Genomic DNA, 26058 nt, shown 5'->3' with positions numbered 1-26058 from the left:
CAGTCGGATTGGCGGTAGCGGCAGTCGGTTGATCTGTAATCTTCCTTAGTTGGATTTCACCAAATCGGTAGATGAACTTACGTGGAATATTGAAGAAACGACTGATGTGGGAGTTATTTAATTGCGATGGCGACGTTCGGTGGCGTTCTATTGCCTCTTTCACCAATCACAAAAGCCGATTTCCCTGGAAAACGCCGAAACGTACCTACTCGATTCCAACCAAAAACAAATGGGATAATATGCACTACCAAAAGGATTATCACGGTTATAGCGCTTTTCTGACTGTATTTACACCTAACTATTAGATTTCTCGACGCGAAAAATAAAAGCTAGTTGTCTTTTACAGCAGCGGTTCTCAACTGACCCCTCTTTTATCGTTGTTCAACATCTATTTGGAGCGATTTCTGCAAAACCTGATTGCAATATAATGTGTAGTAGTAACCGGGTAGTAACCAACAGTAATTTCCTTTTTTTATTTCTCTCGTTGTAGGCCTAGAATGGAATATAACAATTTTAGAAGATTTATAATATAATTGAAGAAAAGGTGAAACACTAATAGTCTAATTACCCCCACACATACCCCTTGTCCCTCGGATGAAGAAACAACCCAGAAGCAAGCAGAAACAATAAAGGCGTAAAGGAACCCGAACAGCAGTAGAAGAGAGCATAATAGTGTAGAAGTAAGTTGATGGTAATGAGTTGGCGAAGCAGAGAAAATGCCACGGTAACATAACTGAACCATTAGTTAGAACGAATGCTAATTGAAACACCGGAACAGCACCATATTTCGAACAGTTGAGGATTTTTTTCGATAGGATGTTTTTTTTTTACAATTCAGTTGTTTTAGTTAATTCAGATGTATCAGTTGATTAATTTTCAAATTAGGCAATTCTTTTTCTAACCTAACGATCTAATATATAAAGCGTCGCAAACATTTTAGTTGAAATGCAGGAAAATCTAACTTATGATATTTGAAAGATACAATTTGAATGATAGGGGCATACATATTTTTTGAACCATCTATCCTTAATAATAGAATGAAGTAAGTAACTCATTTCAACGTTATGTTGGTTAGCTCTAGGTAATTATATTTTGAGTTAAGCTCTCTCTGTTTTAGAGAAAATGACGAAATACTTATTTACCAGTTTTTTTTTTGTTTTGATCCATTTACACTGTTTTTCATTCAAATAATTTCTAGCGAGTTCCAATTAAGCGTTCTACTGACTGTAGCGACGAGTAAGTAAGTACTATTTGTGCTGCAAGATTATCAGTTGTATATTATTTCGTTCAGATGCTTAATCATACATGCCGTTGTTCAAGTAATTACATGAAATTTGACAAAATAAAACAGGCATGAAACGAGCGATAACAGAATTTTCCCGTGTCACAACTCAACCCATATTAATCCAACATTGTTGAAAATTTGGTGCATTGACGGTAATCACGTTGAGATCAGAGAGTACATATTTAAGAAGCATGATCAAGATGACTAGGCAATATTTAAATGCGATTGACCATTATTGAATGAAGACGTAAGTTAAATCATAGGAAACAGGAAAATGTGGTCATTGTGCTCCAGAATATATAAAAAGTGAAACAAACGTGTGAAAGAGAAAGCGTGAGTAACCGAATGAATATGGGTGTGTAAGTTGTGAAACACTGTTCAAATTTTCGAGTGGATTTGTTTTTTCTTCAACTTTTCAACGTCGTTTCTCACTATTCGTACACCTCACTGGCTGGACTTTATTAATATCTGTGGATAGGATAGACGTCTTTTGGACTCAAACTGTATTACGCCTACATCTTGACTATTTCGAATTGTTAAAAGCGTGAATTATGTTTTGAATTGCATCATTTGTTCTGAAAAATCATCATAAAGATACTAAAAATTAATGTTCGGGTATTCTCAGAAGGTATTAGACAATTATTGGCCACAAAAAAAATCATTGCGAAGGTGCCGAGCAAGTGCATTTTATCATTCAGCAATTAACTGACAAATAGATGGCAGCACTTGCTTAGCACTGGTTTTTGCTGGAATGAATAATATTAAATTGAGGGAATGAATTTAAAACAAAAATGTATAAAGTTTAGGACTGTTAAAACAAATTTTCTAATAAGTACGGTACAGAGGAAAGATGTGTTTTGAATTATGAGCGCTGAACGACAGGAGATTAAAAACACAAAAACGCGTTTGCAACAAAATGAGAACCATAACATCAGCAAAATACAACAATTTTGATTTTTGAAAGTGGTTCAAGGGGCGTGTACGGTTTTTTCTTTGTGTTGAAGTGACTAAAACAGTTTTGTTTTATTGCCCATCATTCAATTCGATCTATCCAAAAATCACCCAAGCGAGTATGTTTTCGTTCACACACTTTTTCAAACGAAAATTGAATTGGATACTCGTTTACGCCAGCAAAATCAAATGGGAAACAATTTTGTTTTTCGTCCGTAAACCAGACCACGGATGAATACTTTCACAACAGTTTTGTCCAGATTTGTTCATTCAATTCTCGCGGAACTCCAAATTGGAACGCACGGAAAAGCAATAGACAGCTTTCAAGCGGTAAAGTCAATATAAAAGTGTCAATGTCCTGTTTCATCAACAGTGTACAAGATAAGTTGCTTGAATGTAAACTTTAAGTCGAAACAACGCAAGATCTTCGACGTGCTTTGCGCGTCGGAGTGTCGTGTCTAGCAGCTACGTCCGTTTTTGTTTACTACGCAGTTCAATTGAGCGAGTCTGCATTACATTGTTTGCTGTTTTTTTGGGATATTAACCCCGAAGATTATTCATGATCGCAGCAAGCCATGCGCGCGGATGGTTGCATTTAAATTTGCTGTCACGTTTTTGTTCGTTTCCGCAAGAAATAAATTCGGCTGATGTATATTTTTTGCATATGTACCAGAAGCAAAAAGTTTAAGTTTACATTTACTCAAGTGTATTCTTATTAGAGCGCGCGAAATCGTTTGTGTAGTTTGTATACGCGGATGTGTTTGGTGAAAATATGTTTGAATGTGTAATAATACCAGGAAAATATGGATCATTAACGAATTGCTCGGATTAGCGCTGGAAGAGTAGTGATTTTTTCGTGGAGACTAGTTGTGGTTTTTTCTACCTCAGTTCATTTACACGGAATTTGATCAATTTGGTGAGATTGTTTCAATTTGTTTTTATATGATTCCAAAACTAAATACGCGCTGGATTTAAAAATCCGGAAGTTTGTTTATGGATCCATTATCTAATTGATAATGGTAGCATAAACAGGCGGGGCTTATTGCAAGTGAAAGTAACCTCGGACTGGACGTGAGTTACCAGGCAGTCTGAAATGGGTTACTGGAGCTGCAGTAGAGCTAACACCTTCTAACTCCCGGGCTAAAGCTGACTTTATTAAAGACAGCTTTCTTCCATAATACCACTGCCGAACAGTGGGGGTTAGATTGAAGATACACACACATACACACATTAACCCCGAAGATTATTCATCCCTAATTGTAGGCAATTCAGTTACGAGAACCTGCTCAGATAGGGATTAAATAACGAGCACAGGAACAACGTTACCCAGTTACCTTGTAGAATCCAAGTCCGTGAATCACTATCAGCTTTCATAACGGGAAGGTTCTCCTGATATTCGTACGCTACGTGATGTTCGGAGCCCAATCGAATGCAAAATCCTATTCCAAGTCGCTCGCTCATGGGTCGCCAATCGCCAGTCTCCCTATACACCGGCCGTAAGCGCATCTTCCTTGATTGCACACAGCCATGGCTTCTGCTAAACATCACTTTTGCTGGTCTCTCTTCCGGTATACGCACTACATGTCCAGCACACTGTAATCTGCCGTATTTTATCAGGCTTCCTATGTCCGCATTTTTGTATACTAAGGACTGTTCAGTTTATAAAGAGGACACATTGTATTGTCGGTCTTTTTAAACCATCAATCTTTTTAGAAATCTGTTTTGTTTCGTTGAATATATTAGCTGACCTTCTAGACATGAAATCCAATTATCAACAAAACAATTTTAACTTAGAAATTTACGATATTTATAACAATCTCAATTTATTGGATTTTCAACAGCTAAAACCGTTTATATTCAGTTTTCGGACTGCCACAGGCTCTAATGTTTCTGGACATCGACAAATCAATGACGGTGTATTTCTTTCTGATCTTCTTGATGATTTTGTTGATATCCCGATTCAGATTATTTATTACAAATGTCAATTTTGCTTATAAAAATGTGTTGGTAAACTTATGTTTACGCGAAATTCGAGAAGCTTTGACAATAGGCGCCATTTTGTTGGACTTAAACTGTTTTATCTCTTTTCAAAAATTACAGTTGATTGACAGTGTATTATAATATACGATAATACAAATTCAATCAAAATTGATCATTCTGTCTATTTTATATCGTCATATGAAAGTGTCCTCTCAATAAATTGAACAGTCCTTACTCGTCAATGCGTCTGCGTCATTCACTACTTTCTACCATGCTGCCATAATTAAATAGTCATTAATACACGCAGTATTTTGCACTCCAAGAATTCGAAAGTCTGCATCTGTTTCTATCAACGATGTGTACAGAGCTACTTCTTTCCGTTTCTGTAAGCTACGAGGCTTTAGCTAGTTATGCAAACCTCTGCTATCTACACCAATAATGTCGATGTCATCCTCAAAACCAAGGAGCATGTAAGACTTGTTGATGATAGATTGATTTATTTGCACACAAAATCTTCGAATTGCACTTTCCAGAGCTATGAGAGCGCACTACCCTGTTTAAATCCATCTAATGTCACGATATTATGACGCCCGATTTAGACCCAGTCAGCATCACACGAATCAGTTTGATTAGATTTTCCGGAAAGCCATTATATGCCACAGTTGGATTCGTTTCATTGAGTCGTACGCTGTCTCAAATCCACAAACAGATGAAGAGTGGTATTCCCGGAATTTAAAAAGGATTTGTCGCAGGGCCCTCCTTAGCTTAGCGGTTAGACGCGCGGCTTCAAAGCAAGACCATGTTGAGAGTGGCTGGGTTCGATTCCCGGTGCCAGTCTAGGCAATTTTTGTATTGGAAATTGTCTCGATTACCTTGGGCATAAAAGTATCATCGTGTTAGCCTCATGATATACGAATGCAAAAATGGTACCATGGCTTAGAAACCTCGTAGGTAATAACTGTGGAAGTGCTGAATGAACACTAAGCTGCGAGGCGGCAATGTCCCAGTGGCGGATGTAATGCTAATACGAAGAAACATCTGTCCGTTGATGATAGTCCTTCTCGAACCCCGCTCTGATATTCGTAGCGAAAGGTCTCCGCAAACGGGCGCAGTCTGCTAAACAGAGTAAGAGGTAAAATAGTAGAGACAATCGTGCGTATTCTTGAGGATATATGAGGCCATCAAGCCAAATCGCATGAGCTTGATGGCATCAAAGCATTTCTTCTTCTTCCCTAATCATTTCAATCACTTGGCAGATTTTTCCATTCAGCCGGTCACTCCTAACTTTTAGAAGCTTGGTCGGATTTATGACAGTCGCTGGTGCGGTTTTCTTGCGCATGCTGTTGATCGTCTTGTAGAACTTCCGCGAGTCGTTTCTGGAAAAGCTTCCCTCTGCCGCCGAGAGAACTTTTCGTTATACCCCCATTTCTTACGATGGTGGAGTTTTTTCTTTGTCACCTGCCTTTCCCAGGTAGTACATTCCAATCAAACTTGATTGCAGCAACTTGATTGGAGATCAAATTCAGTCACATATAAGTTGCTGAAACCGACTCGAATCATCTGTACTATGGGTAGTTTTTTATATCGTTCTCTGTTTTGGTGTGTAGCGGCTACGAGCATGCGACTCCAGGTCTGGTTTTTCTTATCTGTCATTCTTTGGCACTCCACATCAAACCAGCCTTTCCGGTGATTTCCTTGTGTGGTGTCAATTATCTCTGTGGCTGTTGTATAATTTTATGTACTTCTTGCCACAATGCGTTCAAATTTTCTCCAGTTGGGTGTGGGGTGTTGGATTCGTTCGTCGAGTTTATGAGCAAATTACTCCGCAACGCCTTTGTCCGACGATCGCTGTATGATCGCATAGTTTTTTCACGCCTAGAACCGCTGATATGCTGGACAGCCTTGCGGGAATCTTACATACCGTGCTGTGCCCTTATTCCGTTCACCTAAGACAATGCGCTATGTCTAAAAGCTCTAAAAAATAGCCGTTTAGTATTTTGAAGCTGCAATTTCGCTACAAAGTGTCATTTGCTATATACAATTGAAAATAAAATATGTTGGGATGCATTCATAGACTTAGGCTCCACTAGTGAAAAAAATATTGACAAATTATGTGGTCCTAATTCCAATCATCTGAAATGGCATTGTTCCTAATTCCGTTCATTCGTGTTCCTAATTCCAATCACCCGAAAAACATTTGATTTCTTGAAGATGCTAATACCAGGCATAATTTTTCTCACAAATCCATCTTTTCATTTATTATAATATTGCAAATAAAAAGCTTAAAATGTAATTTCCTTCCAAATTTGAAATACAATGAATGATATTTCCTTAGTAGGTTCAACATGAACATTGATGCTAGCTGCCCAGTTGCATCAGGTACCACAGAGAAGGCCAGATACTATTTCTTATCGGAGTTTTACACCTTATCCTCAACGTAATTTTGACTAGAGCCTGGATACTAGGCCTTTAATTCTGACCTGAACCTTCCAAAACAATGTCTCTGTTTGTTTGGAATTGTTCGTACCACTGTTTCGTTGAAATTGAATATTCTTTAAAGTTCCGGTTCTTTATAGTACCGGATAACCCTACTTCTACGAAGTATTCACGAATTTCGGTAAACATAACCTTATTTGCAGCTCAGAGATGGCAGTGTTTTTTTTAATAGCCAAGAAATTTCCGGATAAAGCTTTTAAACAAGAACGCCACAATTATGGATTGTGCTGTTTAAAACTGTCCGTATTCTCCGGAAACCCTTTCTTAACATTGTCCAGCATTCACTTTATAAATCATCATTAAATCATTAACTGAAAAAACTGTATTATCCTGGCACGAGTTGAAAAAGGTCTCATAACCTGTCGTTAACGGAATTCCTTTCGGTCTGCCTGCTTGCGGGATAGAATTTCAAATGTTCACCATTCACCACTCATATGGCTTCATGTACGATGTACCTTTTCTTGCTCATAGATAAGATTTTCAAACATAGAACTTTCGGAATCCATCCTCCAAACCCAATGAACGAAATAAGGAACGAGTAGATTTAGATGTACCCTTATTCCGGTCAACATATTTTTCACTTTTCAGCATTTTCTATCGGGAAAAAACAGGCAACAATTTGGTAATACGCTATAATGTTACCTGTTTTGTCTTGTTATGCTGCTGTGTTTGAAATCCAGGACAAATTTTCACTTAAAAATGCTCAAATGTTATGACAGACGTTCTTAGCAAGTGGGTTAATGAAAACAGTCAAAATGGCGCTCGTAGTGACGACCAACAAATTTTGTTTAAATTTTCACTATTAATCGCTAAAAATGACGCTGGTTTTCATTTCATTTCATGCATACATAACCATAGAAAAGTATAAGGATATTTTTCTGCTGTTTGTAGACAATCTCTTTATTATTTATCATTTTGTCTTGCGTGAACGGAATTAGTCGCTGATTGGAATAAGGGCACAGCACGGTACCAGCAGAAAGTGGTCAGCGTCAATATTTGGGCCTCGGGAAGTTCTCATATCAATGGCAGAAATGATCGATTTGAGAACTCGTATCGCCATTTGGGTGCTCCAGGTGTGCCTTTGAATATTTTACAGGTGCAAAATAGCTGCTACAGAAAGCCATTATTTTTTTTCTACGTATGTATTTATGGATATTGGTTGAATTCAGAACCAAACATATGGCTGAAAAGCTTTTGGAGTCAAGTCATGTCTTGTTTAGCACGGACTCGTGGCTTTGTTTCAGAAACCACCTTATATGTCTTTTGACCAACCAACGTCAAGGGCCCTATTAGCAGGGAATGTAATTCTCACTCATTCTCATGAGCAGAGAATGCTCACTCATGCAGATTTTCTCCGAGAAATCTTTTTTTCGGGAAAGAAAAAGGGTCTGTTGAGAGATAACCATTTTTCCCTCACTACTAGCGCATCGAAAAGTTGATTTGCTCGTTTTTTTCCTTCATTCATCCTTTTCGTGTCATCCATCTTTATGGAACAAACAACCCAAGTTCCATATGCAGTCGATGTGGTGGTTTGGCTATAGTGGCCGCATCCCATCACCATTTTTGTTAATGTTTTAGGTTAGAATCCCGTTGCAGTCAAAAAAATGGTATTTAGGCGTAACAATTATCAAACGTAAAAAGAAATTCATCAAGTAGGGAAGATTTTCGTTTATTTGCCAGGTTCGTTCTATAAAAAGAAGAGGAATAAAGGAAAGATTTTTTCCTCTATATTTCTGTGAATTTTGAAATGAATAATTCAGTGCTTCCTTTGTCATTGTACGCTAGTGCTAAATGAGCAACTGGCAGGGGAGGGGGCTGAAACCAGCGACCCTTAAAATCAACCTAGGGACCTTCCACAAATTAATGGAATAAAATATAAGTCCATAAAATATAAGTCCATAAAAAATAAGCATAGCAAATTAAATCTATATAAATAAAAAAATACATTAAAATTTGTTGAAAGGTAAAAGCTGGACAAGAAGCGGGACTAAGACATAGATCTCGGTTGTCTTCCACGGTGGGGAGTCCCCATCAACAAACTTCGGCCGGGTGGTTATCTGAGACTGATTAATTATCCAGGAATTCAATGGTTTAAATGCGCTCTTCGAAGTTTATTCACTACAATGTGATAGAAAAGCCAAACTTGGCGCATAACATCAATCCATAAAACCGTTAGCGAAGACGGTAGGTGGGACTTACACCCGTGTGGCCCAAGCTGAATGTAGATCTGGTATTACTGCCCTCTATCTTTGAGGAAATAGATGAGGGCTGATAGGCTTGCGGTATCGATAGCCAAAGCATCTCGTATGTTCTGGCTGACGATTGTGGGTGAAGTGGATAAAATGAAGGTTCCCCCAAACACACGCGACGAGACAATCGCGACGCGATTCTATCGCTTGGCGACTGCGATTCTGTCGCCGTTGGTATGGAAGCGTGAATGGAACATTGCCTGCAGCGACCCAACGATAGAATCGCGGCGACTAGCTGTCGCCGTCGCGGCGATGAAATCGCTTAGGTTTGGGGGAGCCTTCATTTTATCCACTGAGTGAAACTGAGTGAAACGGAACTGAAAACGTTTATCTCATGTCTTGTGGAGTTGGTAGTTAGGTTCTGCAGCATGACGTCACGAATGAATTCGATCCTCGTCGAATGAACTTTTTTGACAGTTCAGTAGTACTTTCCACTGACTCCGACAAGGGTAGAGTTCGTGATTGGTTGGCTGCCCCTGAGTCCAACAAAAAGTACTACTAAGCTGTCATCAGATTGAGGTTACGTACAGACGCTGCAGAACATAATAAGGTTTTGCTCATTTAATTTTGTTTTCACCGTTTGCACTGTGTAGTCCCCAGGGCATTAAAAATAGCATTCAGCAGAAAGAGATAGCGCTAAGAGAAAAATTGAAAACAGGATTTTCCTCACATAAAGAATGTTGATCGTAGTAGCCTGTGATGTAGCGCACGATGTTTCAACAATTTCTATTGTCGGGCCGCCACCAAACCGCAAGAATGCCATTTTTTACCATTAATATATGAATTACTGAATAGCAAAACCTGATAATGGTTTGTTTGCGATAGTTGCTAAAAAGCAAAAATAATAACAGACACTGTTCGAGCAAATAGCTCATAAAAAACTCATTTTGCCATTCACCTATATTCTTGTTTAAGTACGAACGCGCTTTCGATCGAAAGTTGAAGCGCGCATTCTCGTTTACGCCAGCAAAATCAAATGGAGAAACGCGAGAAACGGTTCGAACGAATCACATTCGTTCGAAAGTATCGTTCGTCCGTAAACAAGAATAAGGGTGATTATAATAACAAACAAACATCAAAATATTTGCAAAAAAAGAAAATACCAAATCATTTATTATTGATACGCTGAATTTTGGAATACTATTTTTTTAATTTCTCGCCTTTTATTTAGCAGGTTTCGTGGAGTGTTATTCCCTTCCTTAATTCCATTCTTAATTTCGATTTAATTTTTTTCAAAGCCCATCCTTTTTCTTGTTCAAATTAAATTCCCCACTGAGACATTTCCGCCTCGCAGCTTAGTGTTATTTTAGTGTTTCTAACCCAAGTTAGGTACCATTTTTTTGTATTCGTGTACTGCCGTTCTACGCATGCTTGTACCAAATTAAAAAAACGACAAATGAGAAAATGGCATTTGAAATTGAATCCTAATTTTCATTGCTGGCGTATAACCTGAATGAAATATAAGATTATTACATTACAGAACCATTCAGAAGACTTAATTTCATTGAAATCATTCTTATTTTTCACCCACAAATAGAGTTTGCGTCCACGATCATGAAAATAGTTTGGCGGGACAGTTATGCCGAGAAATAGAGCACTTGTTTTGTGGTTTCTACGCATATCAGCCCCGTTCAGTGCATGATTTCATGAATGACTACTGCGATTGACATATGTCTCCACATGCTTTTTCTATGGAAGTGAACCATCCACGTGGTTGAAGTGATTATGTCGCTCATAATGAGTAATGTACAAATTTCCCTCTATCAATCAGGGGAACAGGCTAAGATTAAAAGATTTAAACAGAAAATGCTATTTCAATGTGTGTTGCTCCATAAAATAACAGGAATTCGCCATAATGATGAATTTAATCACCGCGAGACAATTATGCGTAGAAATTAAGCAATGGGACAAATAGACTTGATGTTGTTTTCAAAGATTTTCCGAACAAAGTTCGAAATCTGTTAGAGCTTTCTAAAAGTATACATCAAAATAGACTGCTCTGTGGCGAAAAGTCAAAATCCACAAAAACTAACATGGGACAACTATGCGTAGAAGGGCAGTGTTGTAGGAAGTGGAGAAAATTTCCGACCGAAAAATGGCATCATCGAGAATTGAACTGAACCCAGCCACTATCAGCATGGTCTTGCTTCGTAGCCGCGCGTCTTTCCGGCTAAAAGGCCCAATTCTTAATTTAAATATATAATATCCTAATTAAATATTTCTAGAAGTGGTAGAGATGCCACGAGCATCCCATCAGACATGAATTCAACTGTCGTTTTGAAATCAATTATTGGGTTTTAGAAGCTTTCGAACTTGCTTTCGAACATATCCGATGCGTTCGGAACACTTCCTTATTTGATTTTGCTGGCGTAAACGAAAATGTGCATAAACTTTCGTTCGAAAGTGCATTCGAACGCAAACCATGAGTGATTATCGGAATGCATTAGAATGTGCTCGTACTTTTTCGCTTCCAGGTGACCAGAGCCGGCATGCCGGCTCTAATCGTCACGAAGGAATAGTAAACCGTACACATTGTGCCCACACCACGGAACAATGCGAAAAATTACCTTTTACCGTACAATGATCGGCTGCGATGAAATCCTCGCTGTGGATAAAAACACAATACTACTATTAATACTACTACTACTATTACTATGTACTAAAAGAAAATACTGTTACGCCGCTAAACGTTTAGTTCCTCAAACGTAGAAGTATAGAAAGGTGGAATAGAATTAAAAGATTGGCGCCCGTATGTATAGCGCGTCGATTGGAACTAATTAATCCAATGCAACTAAGCAAAATTGCAGATGAAAGTGTTAGGATAAATCAAATAAAAAAAAGTATATGGAGGCGCGCATCTGGCGATTTCGTTGTCTGTTGTTCCGAACTACGCATGAAAATGAATAATTAGAAATAAATCAAGTTCAAGGAGAAAGACAAGAGATCAGAGATCATCACCTATTAAAAAGGCACTGGGTGGATTTTTTCGTTTCCGTTAATTAGAAGGAAAGAGCAACGCGCGAGCAGGGAAAATCAGATTTTGTCACTTTAATACAACATCGTTATTAACTGACACAGTGTACAACCAGCAGCAGTAAAGCCCTCGAGGTGGAAAAAAATACGTTGTGGTTTGATTAAACAGCAATAGAGAATGGAATACACTGGAACGTATGTATTAGTTAGGATGATGCGTGACAATGGAAATGTATGAACCTTCTTTAGCCAAATATCCCTCCAAAAACATTGAAAGTAATAGTTATTTTAATCACAAGCACTTACACAGTTCGATTATGGCGATGGGACAGTAGAGAAACGTGTTAGGGAAATGAATGAAGCTGAAACAGAGACGGGGAAATTTAAATTTATTATATTTTCAATAGCGCAAAATGTTTCAAAATTTCTTTAAGTTTTGTCCACATGTATCGCACAGTGATCTACAATTGATTGATGTCAATTTATTGAAAATCATACAAAATGTTGGATTCAATAAATTCTACAATTCGGGAGTAGGGGCAGAATTGGATGTCGAATATGTTAAGAAGTTATACGATACATATAAAAGAGAGATGATCCGTTTATTAATCGTTGCTGGCCAACCACTTTGATACAAATAGAATCGGAATAGCAGCCTCCACCGTCAAGTTATGATAACGCGGAATCTGCTCAACATCAGTCAAACCGAACCCTGGAGCTTGAATCTAAATCATGTCATATGGTATCGAATACACGACGGATCTTCCAAATATCTGCACTTATTTTTTCTTTATTGTGTGAATTAGCTGCAAAATGTTTTCCGGAAAGGGTGTCTTAGACATGGCTATCGCATTCACGGAAGACAGCGCTACTCACTTCTGATTGTAACACATGTTTTTAACTGTGGACAAAATTTCGTGGAATTTAGATACCGTTCTGTCTATTTGGTTAATCCCGAAACACAATAGAAGATGATTGAAAAATGACCAATACTTTTATTTCGCCTCACAAAGGTAACCATATTGTAATCAATTGATTGTATGATAGCAAATCAAACATTAACGCAAAAGTAACTTAATTTTTAAAAGGACCTCCTTAGCAACAGAAACAAATATAAAACAGTCTAATTTGTTTTAAGAAGTTTCAACTTTGTCTTAAGCTATTTTAGATAAATTATTAAAAGAATAACAAACAACCAATCGTAACCGAAAAACTGAAACTGAACACATCCACAACAACAAAATGCAATAGTTTCTGGATTTTTTCAATGACCAATAATTTGACTGATTTTAGGGTAACTGTGCAAATAAAACAAATATAGGCGTAAGAGAACACCCTCCCCAATCCTGAATTGCGGTGACCAGTCCGCTTGCAAAACCGAAAATTCATGCAAACAATAGAAAAATTTTCTGTACCATAGACCTGATTAAACCATAAGCCATTTAAATGTAAACACTTAGATAAACGGATACCAACCAACCAGCCCAACTATATAGATAAAGCAAACAGCTCATTAAACAGTTCGTTAGTTGGGTCGTGTGAGATGATTAAAGTTTACCGGGCACAATCCTGCAGTAAACCATGGATTCTGCTTTTTTTTATCATGAATGAAACTTAATTATTATTTTCCCCGCGGTAGCTCAATTTTTCCCCTTCGTAAGCCTTCTAAGTTCATTTCTCAAACCATAAAAACTGATTTTGTGTGTAAAAAGAGTGACTCGAGATGCGAAGCGTTGATATAGGATTGTATTTTTTAATTTCTTTTGCATAATCAATTTACCATGTGTTTTTTTTTATTTTTAATAAAGATAAACAAGAAGAAAAGCTTTTCTATTATTATACTTAAGCATTAGGAGGAAAGAAAAAAGCAAGCAAGAAAAATAAATTGACTAGTTTCTAGCGAAAATCAGAAAAAATAATCAAACTGAGGAAAGAAGAAAAACAATTGTAACGTTGGAGAAAAACTGGACTACGAAAAAGATAATGTAAATGCGCTTGATTTAAACTTTGATTCGTGGTTATTACTTTATTATTATGATGACATCCTCACAATAGTACACTGGTTGAACACTACATCATTCAAAAGACGAAAGAAATTCCCCTCTCGCTCAAAAAACATTTTACCCTCAAATTATTCTTAGGCGTCGATGATGCAGCTGCTATCGGTCGCATATGCTCCTGAGCTTTGCGAACGACATCGACCTCTTTGGAATCGATCGCAAAGCAGTAGTGGAGGCTTTTGTCCTACTGATAGGATAGGATAGGCTTAAACATTAACTCCTTTAAGACAAAGTATATCGTTGCAGTTAGAGATAGAGGGAGGCCTAGTGGTGTTGGTGCTGAGGTAGTGCTTGATGGGGACGTGTTTGAAGTTGTTGAAGAATTGGTTTACCTTGGAACGCTTGTGACATGTGATAAGGCGTGAAGTGAAAAGGCGTATTGCTGCTGCGAATAGGGCCTTTTACGGATTACGTAACCAGCTTAGGTCCCGCAACATGCAGACGGAAACGAAATTTGCTCTATACCTTTTTATTTTCTTATTTTTATTTTTCATTGGCATTACATCCCTCACTGGGATATTGCCGCCTCGCGGTTTAGTGTTCATTAAGCACTTCCACAGTTATTTACCGCGAGGTTTCTAAGCCAAATTACCATTTCTGCTTTCGTATATCATGAGGCTAACCCAGGAAAGCCACATTATGCCCAGGAAAGTCGAGATAATATCCAATCCGAAAATTGTCTGGACTGGCACCGGGAATCGAACCCATCCACCCTCAGCATGGTCTTGCTTTGTAGCCGCGTATCTTACTGCACGGCTAAGGAGGGCCCCATGCTCTATACAAAACTCTGATTCTTCCAGTGGCCATTTAAAAACATGAAGCATGGACGTTAAAAGACGCGGACCGGAGAGCTTTCGGGGTTTTCGAGCGAAAAGTGTTGCGTGCAATACTCGGAGAGAAACTGTGTGTGGCGCAGACGTATGTATCAAGAGCTGTATCAAGTATACAAAGAAGAAAATATTGTGAATTATATAAAATACGACAGTGGGCTTCAGTGGGCTGCTCACTTAGTGCTAATGTCGGAAGAAAGAACAGCCAAAACAATATTTAACAGATAACAAGATAGAGGCCGGCGACTTCGTGGAAGGCCACGAACACACTGGCTCGTGGTCTTCCACTTCCATGGAACATCGCCCAAACCAGTGGCGCCGGGAGTGGGTGGGACAAGTAGGACATGTCCTACGCATGAACATCTGCATTCTACATTCCAACTGGAACTTGTCCTGCTTTTCAACTTAGTATTCTATTAGCATTTCCTCCGTTGTTAATTAAAAGCTTTCTATGTCCGCCATTGCATGAGTATGTATTTTGTGTGGCAAGTACAATGGATACACTATGCCCAGGGTGTCGAGAAAGTTTCCATCCCGAAAACTTCATAAGACCAGACCGAGAATCGAACTCGCCATCTCCGGATTGGCAATCCTACGCCTTTGCTCGCAAAGATATTGGAGACCCCATACCATCTTCTTCTTCTTATTGGCATTACATCCCCACACTGGGACAGAGCCGTCTCGCAGCTTAGTGTTCATTAAGCACTTCCACAGTTATGAACTGCGAGGTTTCCAAGCCAGGTTACCATTTTCGCATTCGTATATCATGAGGCTAGCACGATGATACTTTTATGCCCAGGGAAGTCGAGACAATTTCCAATCCGAAAATTGCCTAGACCGGCACCGGGAATCGAACCCAGCCACCCTCAGCATGGTCTTGCTTTGTAGCCGCGCGTCTTACCACACGGTTAAGGAGGACCCCATGGATAACTAAAAGATCTAATGCTATCAATACTGTTTCAATTTCTAGTTCTGGAAAAATATCATTAAAACGTTTCAAAGTGAATCAGAGGTTTGAAAGCTTGTCAGAGGTTAAAATGACAATCTTGGAAGGTGCCGGGATTGTAAAGGAGAAAACTCTATTACGGAAGAGTATTTGCAGAATTCTTTCCTTCCAAAAAGTACTCAATGATGTTTTAAGATTTTCCAAGAAGTCTTGAAGTTTCTAATAGTGTATGTCTTTGTAGTAGTCTTTGTCAGATTTTCCAAGAAGTCTTGAAGTTTCTAATAGTGTCTGCTCTTCCACAAAATTGTTGAAAGTTTTCTGGAAGTACGTAAATAGTTTGCTAGTTCAGACAAGGAGGCTCAGTTTTTTTTTGAAATTTCATAAGAATGGACAGACTTACAGGTGCATTAATCAAAAGTTGAATATCTAAACTTAAGATATAGCTTAGCTTAACTTAGCTAAGACTGACTGCTAATGTCAATGGTTGTTTCTCCGTGACTAGTCAAAACCGTCAAAACTTGTGAAAATTGCGCTACGATCCAGATGAATAAATGTTGGTATTTACTACCTACAGCTTTAGTCAGTTGGGAAAGGAGAGGAATAATATCGTGTAGTTATTGTTACTACTGAAGACCAAGAAAACCTCTGCATTCCCACAATACCACGGAAAGGAAATTTCGTTAACTCGGTAAGGTAGATGAACAGAAGTATAGATCGGTGATTAAGTGAATGAGATGTAGTCTATGCCACATTATGTAATGTAGTCTTTGCCTGACCTCCTGTCTATAAGGCAGAAGCGATAGTAACTAGACGGCCGAGCTCGTATCCAAAACTTGAGAAACTAAACAAGGATATGAGGTAACAATCGCAGACATATAAAGCAGTTTATGATGATGGTAGCACATCCGGATGTCAGGTAGCAAACCTATGAGAAAAAGAATTCTGAAATTTTCTAAGAGTTTATTTGAATGTGTATGAATCACAAATATACCTACGATTGCATGAAATCTTAGAAGATAGAAAGAAAAAATCAAAAGGTTATATACAAGATACGGCCGACCGACGTAAACTACGTAAAACAGATTATAAGATAATTCATTTGATTGCCTGTCACTGGTTTGAGCATGAGCTTAGAGTGATTCAAATTTTGACTTTTTCGCTCCCCTATGCTTGAACGATAACATTTGCTATTTTAATGAACCTCCTAAATTTTTAACTGAATTGGTTGTAATTTGACTGAGCACGAGCAGTTTGATACTTGTATGGAAATTACTATAGAAATACCCTTATGTGTAAGATTTTGTGAGGCGGCCATTAACTATTTAAATCACTCCTATTCTTTGTTTACGGACGAACGAAACTTTCGAACGAATGCAGTTTGTTCGAATCGTTTCCCTATTTGACTCTGCTGACGTAAACGAGAATGCGCATCAGCTTTCGTTCGAGAGCGCATTCGTACGTAAACAAGAATAAGGGTAAATATAGCCAACCCGAAGACTTCATAGAATATTTCCTAATATGAAAGACAGTTATTGTTCCGAAGCGATCGGATTGTTGCTCATTGTTGATATTTATGTAATTTTTTTACGTGGTAGATTGATTTTCCTACAATTCAGTATTTCAACAGTTAACTTTGGAGATCTAGATCTCGATTGCGTGTGAACCAATTTTGCTGAAAATTTGACCAGAGCTCAGAAATAACTTGAATTTTACCATATCTAAGTTTCCACCATATTGATTCATAGGATAGACAATTATTGCGGTAATACCAACACGATTTTTTTCTGAAATAAATATATTTTCAAATATCTTGAAAACTACAACTCTTATTGAACAGGAATACACAGCAAACTTTTGTAAAGCCATCATACGCGTTTTTGCTGGATAAGTCATTAGTTTACAACCTATAGAATTCAAGACATTTGAAAGATAAATTTTTGTCGAAAAATATTACTGCAATAATGTTTTACCCTATGAATCAATATGGTCGAAGCTCAGGTGTGGTAAAATTCAAGTTATATCTGAGCTCTGGTCAAATTTTCAGCAAAATTGGTTCACATGCAATCGAGATCTAGATCTCCAAAGTTGACCATTTAGTATGAAAAACGGCGAGTGGGCTTTTTCCCTAGCCAAGGTCACGGGGGTTGACGGTACTGAAGATAATATTCATCTGTGTATCATATCACATTTGGAGCATTTCAGTGTGCCTCTAACGATTCACAGTGGATTGGCTGCTTCGCAGACTGAGCCCCTGATCGTATATTCCGGCATACTTATCAGGTATAGCTCTTCACATGGAGGATCCGCTAGGGGACTCATTAGCACTCTTCAATGGGTCGGGAAATTAATCAATTTCTCGTCAACTGGAAGTAGCGAAGCCAACGCGTGGCCATAGGTAGGATAGGATAGGTTGTAATATAGATTAAAATTGAGAAGTCTACTTTGTATTTTAGAGACATTCAATTTTCAGAATGTTTTCAATTGGGAGTGGAGACTATTTAGACTTATCAGGATTCATATCAGGTTGGAAAATTCAAAATAGTAATGTCGGTGCATTATGCAATTAAATGAATAGAAAATAGCTTAACGATAGGAATCTGAATTTATGTTTCTCCATAACAATGAATATTTCTTGCATAAACATTGTATTGGTTCTGATGATAAGTCTTAACATCATAGGAAACCAGAAATCAGCCAAGAAAAAACGTAGGATTAAAAAAAATAGATTGAAAAAAAAATGAAATGAAATAATAATATTGAACATTTTAGATTCAGTTATTAAACAGATTGTTTTTAAAATTTTTGTTTGAGAAATTGTTTAGACTAGCAAAGGTAGAAGTTTACTGTACTATTGGATAGAAAAATATTGAATTGAAAATCTGAGATAGAATAGAGACAGAAGAAAGAAAGTAGAGATTGAGATATAAAGAGAATAAGAGATTGAGAAAAGGAGAAAGCAGATATTGATAGATAGAGGAAGGACATAGGATTTGTAATGCAATACTCAACAATTCTTTTGTAGTTTTATACATACTGTATCTAACAATGACTAAAACACCAATAAGCGAAAGTTATATAAGACCTTTATGTTGAAACATAACAGACCGACAACCACACAATGACAATAACAGATCTAAAATATAGAAGACAAGTAGTGTTATACATTAATTCTACAACTCACAATAATAGAAATGACTCAATAAATAATTAACGCCTAACGTACATACAAACAATTCTGACATATTCAAATTTACATTTTGACTAGACTTTGCCCTATGTGACCGACTTGACTGAGAAAACCACATTCCTGAAAGTTTTCAAGAGGATTATGTTAGCTGATTCCCACAGTCCGGTGTTCATTTGGTCAAAGTAGACTAGTTCTTCCGGCATAATCACTTGTCAATTTTAACAAACCCACCCCAATCATAGCAATCCAAAGAAGCAAAAAAAAAAACGGCGAGTGGGCTTTTATTATGCCGGTCACTGTATATTCAAATTTCTAGGCTACTCGACAAACTTGGGGCAATAACAAACACATAAACACAAGAAATGACATTTGGTTTTTTACCGTTTTTCATAGCAACGAGCTTTTTTCCATCTACTACCCATTTCAATTTTCCTTCCATTTCTCGATCTCTCCTTATCTCGATGGTCCCTTCAATATCGAGATGTGGAAAGGCGACTGTAATTAACTTTTTGAAATTCCTGATCATAATAATAATCTGGTTTTCAGTTCCCCATTGAGTCATAAAACGGCCTACTTTTCTATAGCAACGAAATGGGTGCTTTAATGAAAAACTAACATCAGAACAGTAGTTACACGACAACATTTTGAATTAGCTTGGGTAAGCGTTCAAATAATGTATCCTCTGCGTCGCGTAATAAAAGATACAGTTTGATGGACATGACATCAAAAATTTCCAAAAGCAAGTACATCTATCGCTTCACGGTGAACGTGAACGGCGAGTCTTGAGACTGTTCTGCCGTTCTAAATCATGTTCGATCGCATACCAATTCTTTGGGATCGTACACTAATTACGTAAGCACTTATGGGGGGAGGGGGGTCTGCCATTTTCTTACGCTCCATACAAATAAAAAAATATTTTTGTGGGAAAAATCTTACATGGGGGGAGGGGGAGTTGAATTTTTTTTTGAAAAATTGCTTACGTAATTAGTGTACGGCCCGTTTTATTACTTATGTTACTGATTTCGAACAAATTTGACGTAACTCATGGTATGAAAATAATTGGATGCGACAATTTAAAATTTTACATGATTTCATGACGGTCCTCAGTTTTGAAATTTTGTACAAATTGTATCTCACCCTTCCCCTTAGACGCAGTTTACGTCACAATTGGCTTTACAATAGTGCTGTCCAATGAGCAGCTCGAAGTAGCTCGAATAACTTCGAGCTGCTCATTGGACAGCATTAATGTTAGTCTAGAATTCTCGCTTAACTTTTCAAAAGGACCTAAGTAACATTTTTTTCATGAATTAATTTGTTATTAAAATTATGCTGTCATGTTTTTCTGTTGATTGCGCTATTCAAATTAATTCATGAAAAAAATGTTACTTAGGTCCTTTTGAAAAGTTAAGCGAGAATTGTCTTTAAACATAAACCTGTTTATGCATTTAAAGGGATTACAATGAAAATTGGACATTATGTCCAAGAATTATTAGCAAGGGCGTTGCTTACACGAACATGTCCAGCACCTAAAGCACTTTTTCATAAACATTACTCTTTTGCTTCGACCGCGGTCATGGCTTTGGTTCTTTTGTTCTAGTTTTTGTGCGAATCACCGCACAAAAGTAGAGCGCAAGAACCAACCGCACCAGATGGCGGCCGTAATGAAACTCTGAAATTTTACTGGGTTTGTGAAGAATTGGAATTTTCAATGTTTTTACGTTAATAATCAATAGTTCCAATGGGCATAAAAAAATGCTGGAGAGTTTCCGATTCGATTGATAATAAAATCTTGAAAATCCATCGAAAGATAAAGGAGCTATTAGCGTTTGAAATCTATCCTAATTTCGTGACGGTCTCGAATTTGGAAATTTTCATTTGTCACCCTGTATCCGAGTCTTCCCCTTAGACGTAGTTTACGTCAAAAGGCTGTAATTCAGAGTACCATTATTCTTGAGGATTGTATGTCATACCCCAGAAACCCATTGCCCAGAAAGAGATTCCCCAGAAATTAATTCCCCTGAATGCACTACTCCCCAGAAAACCATTCCCCAGAATACCACAATCCCCAGAAAGACATTCCCCAGAATGCCCCCATCCCCCGAAAGACATTCCCCAGAATGTCCTAATCCCCAGAATACCATACCCCAGAATGCACCATTTCCTAGATTTGACTAAATACCACACAAAAAGTTCGTATTAATACTAAATATGAACGGGGCTACCCCAAATGGCATAATGCCATTTGGCATAATGCCGTATGGCATAAGTCCGTTTGGCATAATGCCATTTGGCATAAAGACTATTTGACATAACGGCCGTTTGGCAAGGAAAACAGTCTTAACAGATTTTACGGCATTTGGCATAACGACCATTTGGCATACAAATTAAAAGAATCATAAAAACTTGACAGAAGCTAATACCGGGTAAATTTAAATTGAACTTTTTCAAATGAAGAAATGATGTGCTAATTTGCCTTATTCGTGATAAATTGTGATTTTTTTAAGTTTTTTTTCAAATGCGTATTTTGAATGATCTACTCATAAGATTTCTTCCAACCAAATGCGTGCATATGCTTTCTCGTTATAAGGAGAAATCGTGAGCATTAAAAGATGGAATCATCAGGCCATTTATTTTATTCCGTTCGTATGCGTAGAAAAGAAATCATATACGTTTCGACTTTTGGGATCTTTTATGCGTACTTTAAAAAAAATGAGTCATTTACTCTTCGACCTTTTTTCCTGGCAAATCCATACTTTTGAAAAAGTAGTTATCTACTCGTTTGCCTTTTTCCGGGCAAACGCATACTTTTAAAGAAGGATTCATCTACTTTTTCGTCTTATTCCAGGATACATACTTCTTAAAATGGAAATCATATTATTCTTACGACCCATAGCATTTCATACTCTTTTCAACAATTATGCCAAATGGTCATTATGCCAAACGGCTTTATGCCAAACGGGCTTCCCCCAATATGAACAATGAGTGTAATGAATTAGATGCTCCTTCGTATTATATGTGAGCCCTAACAAACAAATCAAATGGGCTCCATTCCGGGCAAATGCGTGCTTTAAAATAAGGCAGCATATGTCGTTTTGCCTTATTCCGGGCAAATGCGTACTTCAATATAAGTATTTTTGCATATAAATATAGTATCTAGTATTTTTAATTTATAGAAATGACAGCGAAAAACATAGTTTTTTAGACTGATATCTTTTTCTGGGGAACGGGTCATTGTGGAGATTTCTTTTCGGGGAAATGGTGGATTCTGGGGAATACACTTCTGGAGAATTGGTCGTTCTTTGAAATACCATTCTGGGGAACTGATTCTGGGGATGGGTATTCTGGGCATTGACATACAACCATTCTTGAGATTTTTAAAAACCCGTAAACAGTATTAAACACTTTTAAATAATCTTGAACGATCATAAGCTTGATTGACTTAATAGTTTATAGGGAGTTTATAACTTATTTGAGGATGTCCGAAAAAAACGTCTTGAAATCTGAGGGGATTTCCGGAAAGTCGCTCTGAAATTCCATATAAGTATTCTACACTCTAAAAAATCATCACGTCATATTCACGTGAAAAATCACGTAACTGATCTGTCTTGAACAAACGACGATTGTTACGTGACGTTAGTAATGTTCACCTGAAATTCACGTAACTTGTACTAAAAATCATGGTGAATATGTTTGTATGTACTCGTAAACAATTTAAGTGAGATTGTGTTCGTGTGATTGCAGCTTCGGTATTTGCGGAAAAACAGCATTGTAAACAATCTTCACGTCAGATTTACCTGAAAACAAATATGGTTCTCATTCACCATACTTTTCACGTGAGATTGACTTGACACTCACGTACGAATGAATGACACATAACCTAAACATATTTAGGTTTCGCAGAAGTAAGCGATATTTCAGGTGCAACTAGGCGGGGATTTTGAAAAAAAATCACCAACGGAAGTCGGATGAAATTTATAAGATTCGTATTGATATGGAAGAAGACGAAGCTACATGAAGATAGAAATTACAGTTTTTCGATAGCGTTAATTTGAAATGTTTTTCCAGATTTCAGCTCCCAAGGGTGGACTACTTTTTGAATTATTTTACAGCGGAAATAGCAGCAATTTCCAAGAAAGAAACTAGTTTCATCATTTCTCAACAAATTTGATAAATTTTATTCGATATTCGTCAGTAACTTTGATTTGTTCCCCAACAGTGTTTTTGCGATAACTTCGAAGCGCAATGGCCGAATGACAGCATTCTCTGTCTAATGATAAAAACATCGTTCTGCATCAAATGATTTTCAACTCATCAACATGCGAAGAGGTCTCCGTTTTACGACTGCGGGCGTCACTAACTTATTTTGCATTCATTAAAATAAACATTTTTGCAATATATTTCAAACCATGGAGTGGTTGCCTGATTTCATGTAGCTTTCACTAAAAGTTAACGTAAGAATTCACGTAAGGTTCACCTGATCAAACACGTACCTACTTTCAAACTTCACGTCATTGGTACTGGAAAATCCAGTCAGATTCACCGGATAAATCACGTAACTCAACGAAGCTAAACTTTGTTCAGGTTACATGTCATTCAGGTCACTCTTACGTGAAAAGTATGGTGGATGAGAACCACATTTGTTGTCAGGTAAATATGACGTGAAGATTTTTCAGAGTGTACGGATTTGAAAATCCAGTTTTTGTTCTACCCACGTCTGGGAACGTGGTCGCACCTCTGCCCAAGACCGACGATTATGGAGCTCTACAATACGCAAGACATAGGTGTATCGACGCTGTAGCCAACCAGGTAGATACTTTTCACGTGAGAGTGACTTGACACTCGAATAAGAATGAATGACACATAACCTAAACATGATTAGGCCTCGCAGAAAATAAGCAATATTTCCGGTGTAACCAGGCGGAGATTTTCCGAACCTGCATGTTCCCTCTTTGGAAAAATATCAATGGGAGTCGGATGAAATTTATAAGATTCGTATAAAAGTGATATGGAAAAAGATGAAGCCTAGACATACAGTTCTTCGGTAGCATTTAGTATAAAATTTCTTTTTCAGATTGCATCTACCAAGGGTGGGCTACTTTTTGATTGATTTAAAAGCGGAAATAGCTAATAGAGAATTCGAAATGAGAACAAGAGGTTTAGTACGAGAAATAAGAGAGCGTTACAATTCTATATATTACCTACTCGATGCCTAGCTTGTTACTTGATGTATCGTTATGGAAATCGATTAAGGGTGAGCAGGAGGAGGAAGCACAAACGTTGCCCATGGTAACCCAGTAGCAGCGTGCTCTGTTTCTCAGTTGTTTATATCGATTAGGTAGGCAGTCAAGCCAAGCCAAACATTCAACGAGTCAGAGAAAACTGCTATAATTTTTTCGTGATGTCCCATCGTCGATGTGATGAGATTAGCAATCAAAATCTGGTCATTTTTGGACCAGGCCGACCCAAGTATACGCCACGTGATTGGGATTTGAACAATCGTACGAAGAACGCGTTTTCCCTCAACCAGCAAACGCTAGCCGAACGAATCGTATGGTAAGTGACCAGCAGTTGTACATGATAAGGTTCCAAAGTAGGGTAATCAAAATCTGTCATAATGTTAGGTTGCAACCAAATACGATTAATCAGACGTTATCATCTGTTTTATGACATAGTAATTGGTTTTTCAGCCACGTTATGACTTACATATATTGCATTACTTATCTCTAGAATATTGATTGAATTTTATAACGTAAGGATGGATTGACCTAGAATTCCATTTATTCTGCAAACAGTGAAAGTGAGCGACTGATTGACGAAACAAAATTCACCACCGAGCTGAACAAAAATGAGTCGGACTTTCGGTTGAAGGAACGTATCGAAGATATCCGTTTCCGTCTGGATGAGCTGAAGAAGCAGAAGAAAGACGCCCACATCGAAGAGGAGGCTCTTAAAGTGTACAAGCAGCGTACGCTGGATGCGATCAATACTTTGCGGGAGATTGCCGTACCAATATGCCAAAAGTGTTTCATCATGCGAGAGATGCGCCAGGGGGTGGATCTGGTCCTGGACGATGTCGATAGGGAACTGCGCAGGGAGCTGAGTGTGATAAATGGGGCCATCGAGTTGTTACATAAGCTGATGGAGCAAGGAATTGAACAGTTGCGCCAATTGAGGGCAGCCATCTACTTGTTAGATAGAGATTTGTCCAATAAGGAGAAATCGATACAGATTGATGAGAAAAATGTCGAACTGCGACATAATCAAATGGGCATGAAAGTATATGACGGATTGGTTCCATTGGATCCTTAGTAAGTTTGCTCACAGCGTTTTTACTGTCAAATATTCTTAGCCTTGATTTTGTTTCCAGTAATAATACCGATCCGGAGTGGATCGAGGTCACCAACACCAATATCGAGAATACCGCTAAGGAAATCAACTCGGCTCAAACGTTGCGGTCTTATATCGATCAGGTGCTTAAACAAGCCGCCGAAGACATCCGTCACCAGGTGGGTCGTACAAATGCGGCCTATTGTAAACGAATCGCTGAGGTTCGCTACACTAAAACAAAACTGGAGAACGTCCACAAAGAAACCGTCCACCAGGTCAACGAGCTTACGCGCACAGTGACAAAGTTGGAGAAAGAGATTGCCGAAAAGGAGGGATATGTAGCGCTCGCCCAGGTCCGAATGGCAAACCGAGCCCACAGGCCCGGCATAGAGCTCTGCAAAGATAACGTCTACAATAGTTTGAAAAAGGAGTTGGCTGCATTGCGAGAAACAGTGGCCAAGTTGGATCAGATGTTGGTACAGTCGAGATCAACACTCAGATATCTGTTGAACACACAAGTGATGCAGGAAGAGGAAATCAATTTGAAGACTAATTCTTTGAAAATTGACGAAGTAGACTGCATGACTCTGCGGGAGAGTCTGAACTTTCAAAATTTTTAGGTGTTGCATGTTGCGTTTTGGACGGATCTTGGACAGGAATTGTATTTGTGAATATTAGAAATAAATCGAATCGTATTTGATTAATTGTAGAAAATCAATCCGAAATTATTAGAATCAGGGATTTCTTTCGTGTCTTAAAATTTGATCAATTTTT

At 38.0% G+C, this 26058-nt stretch overlaps 2 protein-coding genes across 5 annotated transcripts in view; both read left to right on the top strand.

The window, feature by feature from the left end:
- Positions 1-13945, top strand: part of LOC134208681 (ribosomal protein S6 kinase beta-2) — a 172685-nt gene extending 158740 nt beyond the window's left edge. For all 4 annotated transcript variants that reach the window (XM_062684477.1, XM_062684475.1, XM_062684478.1 and 1 more), the window contains one exon: positions 491-13945. In XM_062684477.1, coding sequence (XP_062540461.1) covers position 491 — 1 coding nt within the window. In that variant the 3' untranslated portion in view covers positions 492-13945. The remainder of the gene's footprint in view (positions 1-490) is intronic.
- Positions 13946-24241: 10296 nt separating this feature from the next.
- On the top strand, positions 24242-26043 carry LOC134208679 (tektin-1). The gene is made up of 3 exons (XM_062684471.1): positions 24242-24510; positions 24750-25265; positions 25325-26043. Exons 1-3 carry the CDS (start codon positions 24356-24358, stop codon positions 25902-25904), a joined length of 1251 nt encoding a protein of 416 aa, XP_062540455.1. The 5' UTR covers positions 24242-24355; the 3' UTR covers positions 25905-26043.
- Positions 26044-26058: the final 15 nt, after the last annotated feature.

This window comes from Armigeres subalbatus, chromosome 2 (assembly GCF_024139115.2).
Source record: "Armigeres subalbatus isolate Guangzhou_Male chromosome 2, GZ_Asu_2, whole genome shotgun sequence".
Taxonomy (NCBI): Eukaryota; Metazoa; Arthropoda; class Insecta; order Diptera; family Culicidae; genus Armigeres; species Armigeres subalbatus.
This window is presented reverse-complemented; position numbering and strand designations above follow the sequence as displayed.

Coding starts and splice junctions, on each gene's coding strand:
- LOC134208679 (XM_062684471.1), top strand. CDS start 24,356: ATGTCCCATCGTCGATGTGATGAGATTAGCAATCAAAATCTGGTCATT. Junction 24,511..24,749: donor CTAGCCGAACGAATCGTATG/GTAAGTGACCAG, acceptor TTCTGCAAACAG/TGAAAGTGAGCGACTGATTG. Junction 25,266..25,324: donor TTGGTTCCATTGGATCCTTA/GTAAGTTTGCTC, acceptor TTTTGTTTCCAG/TAATAATACCGATCCGGAGT.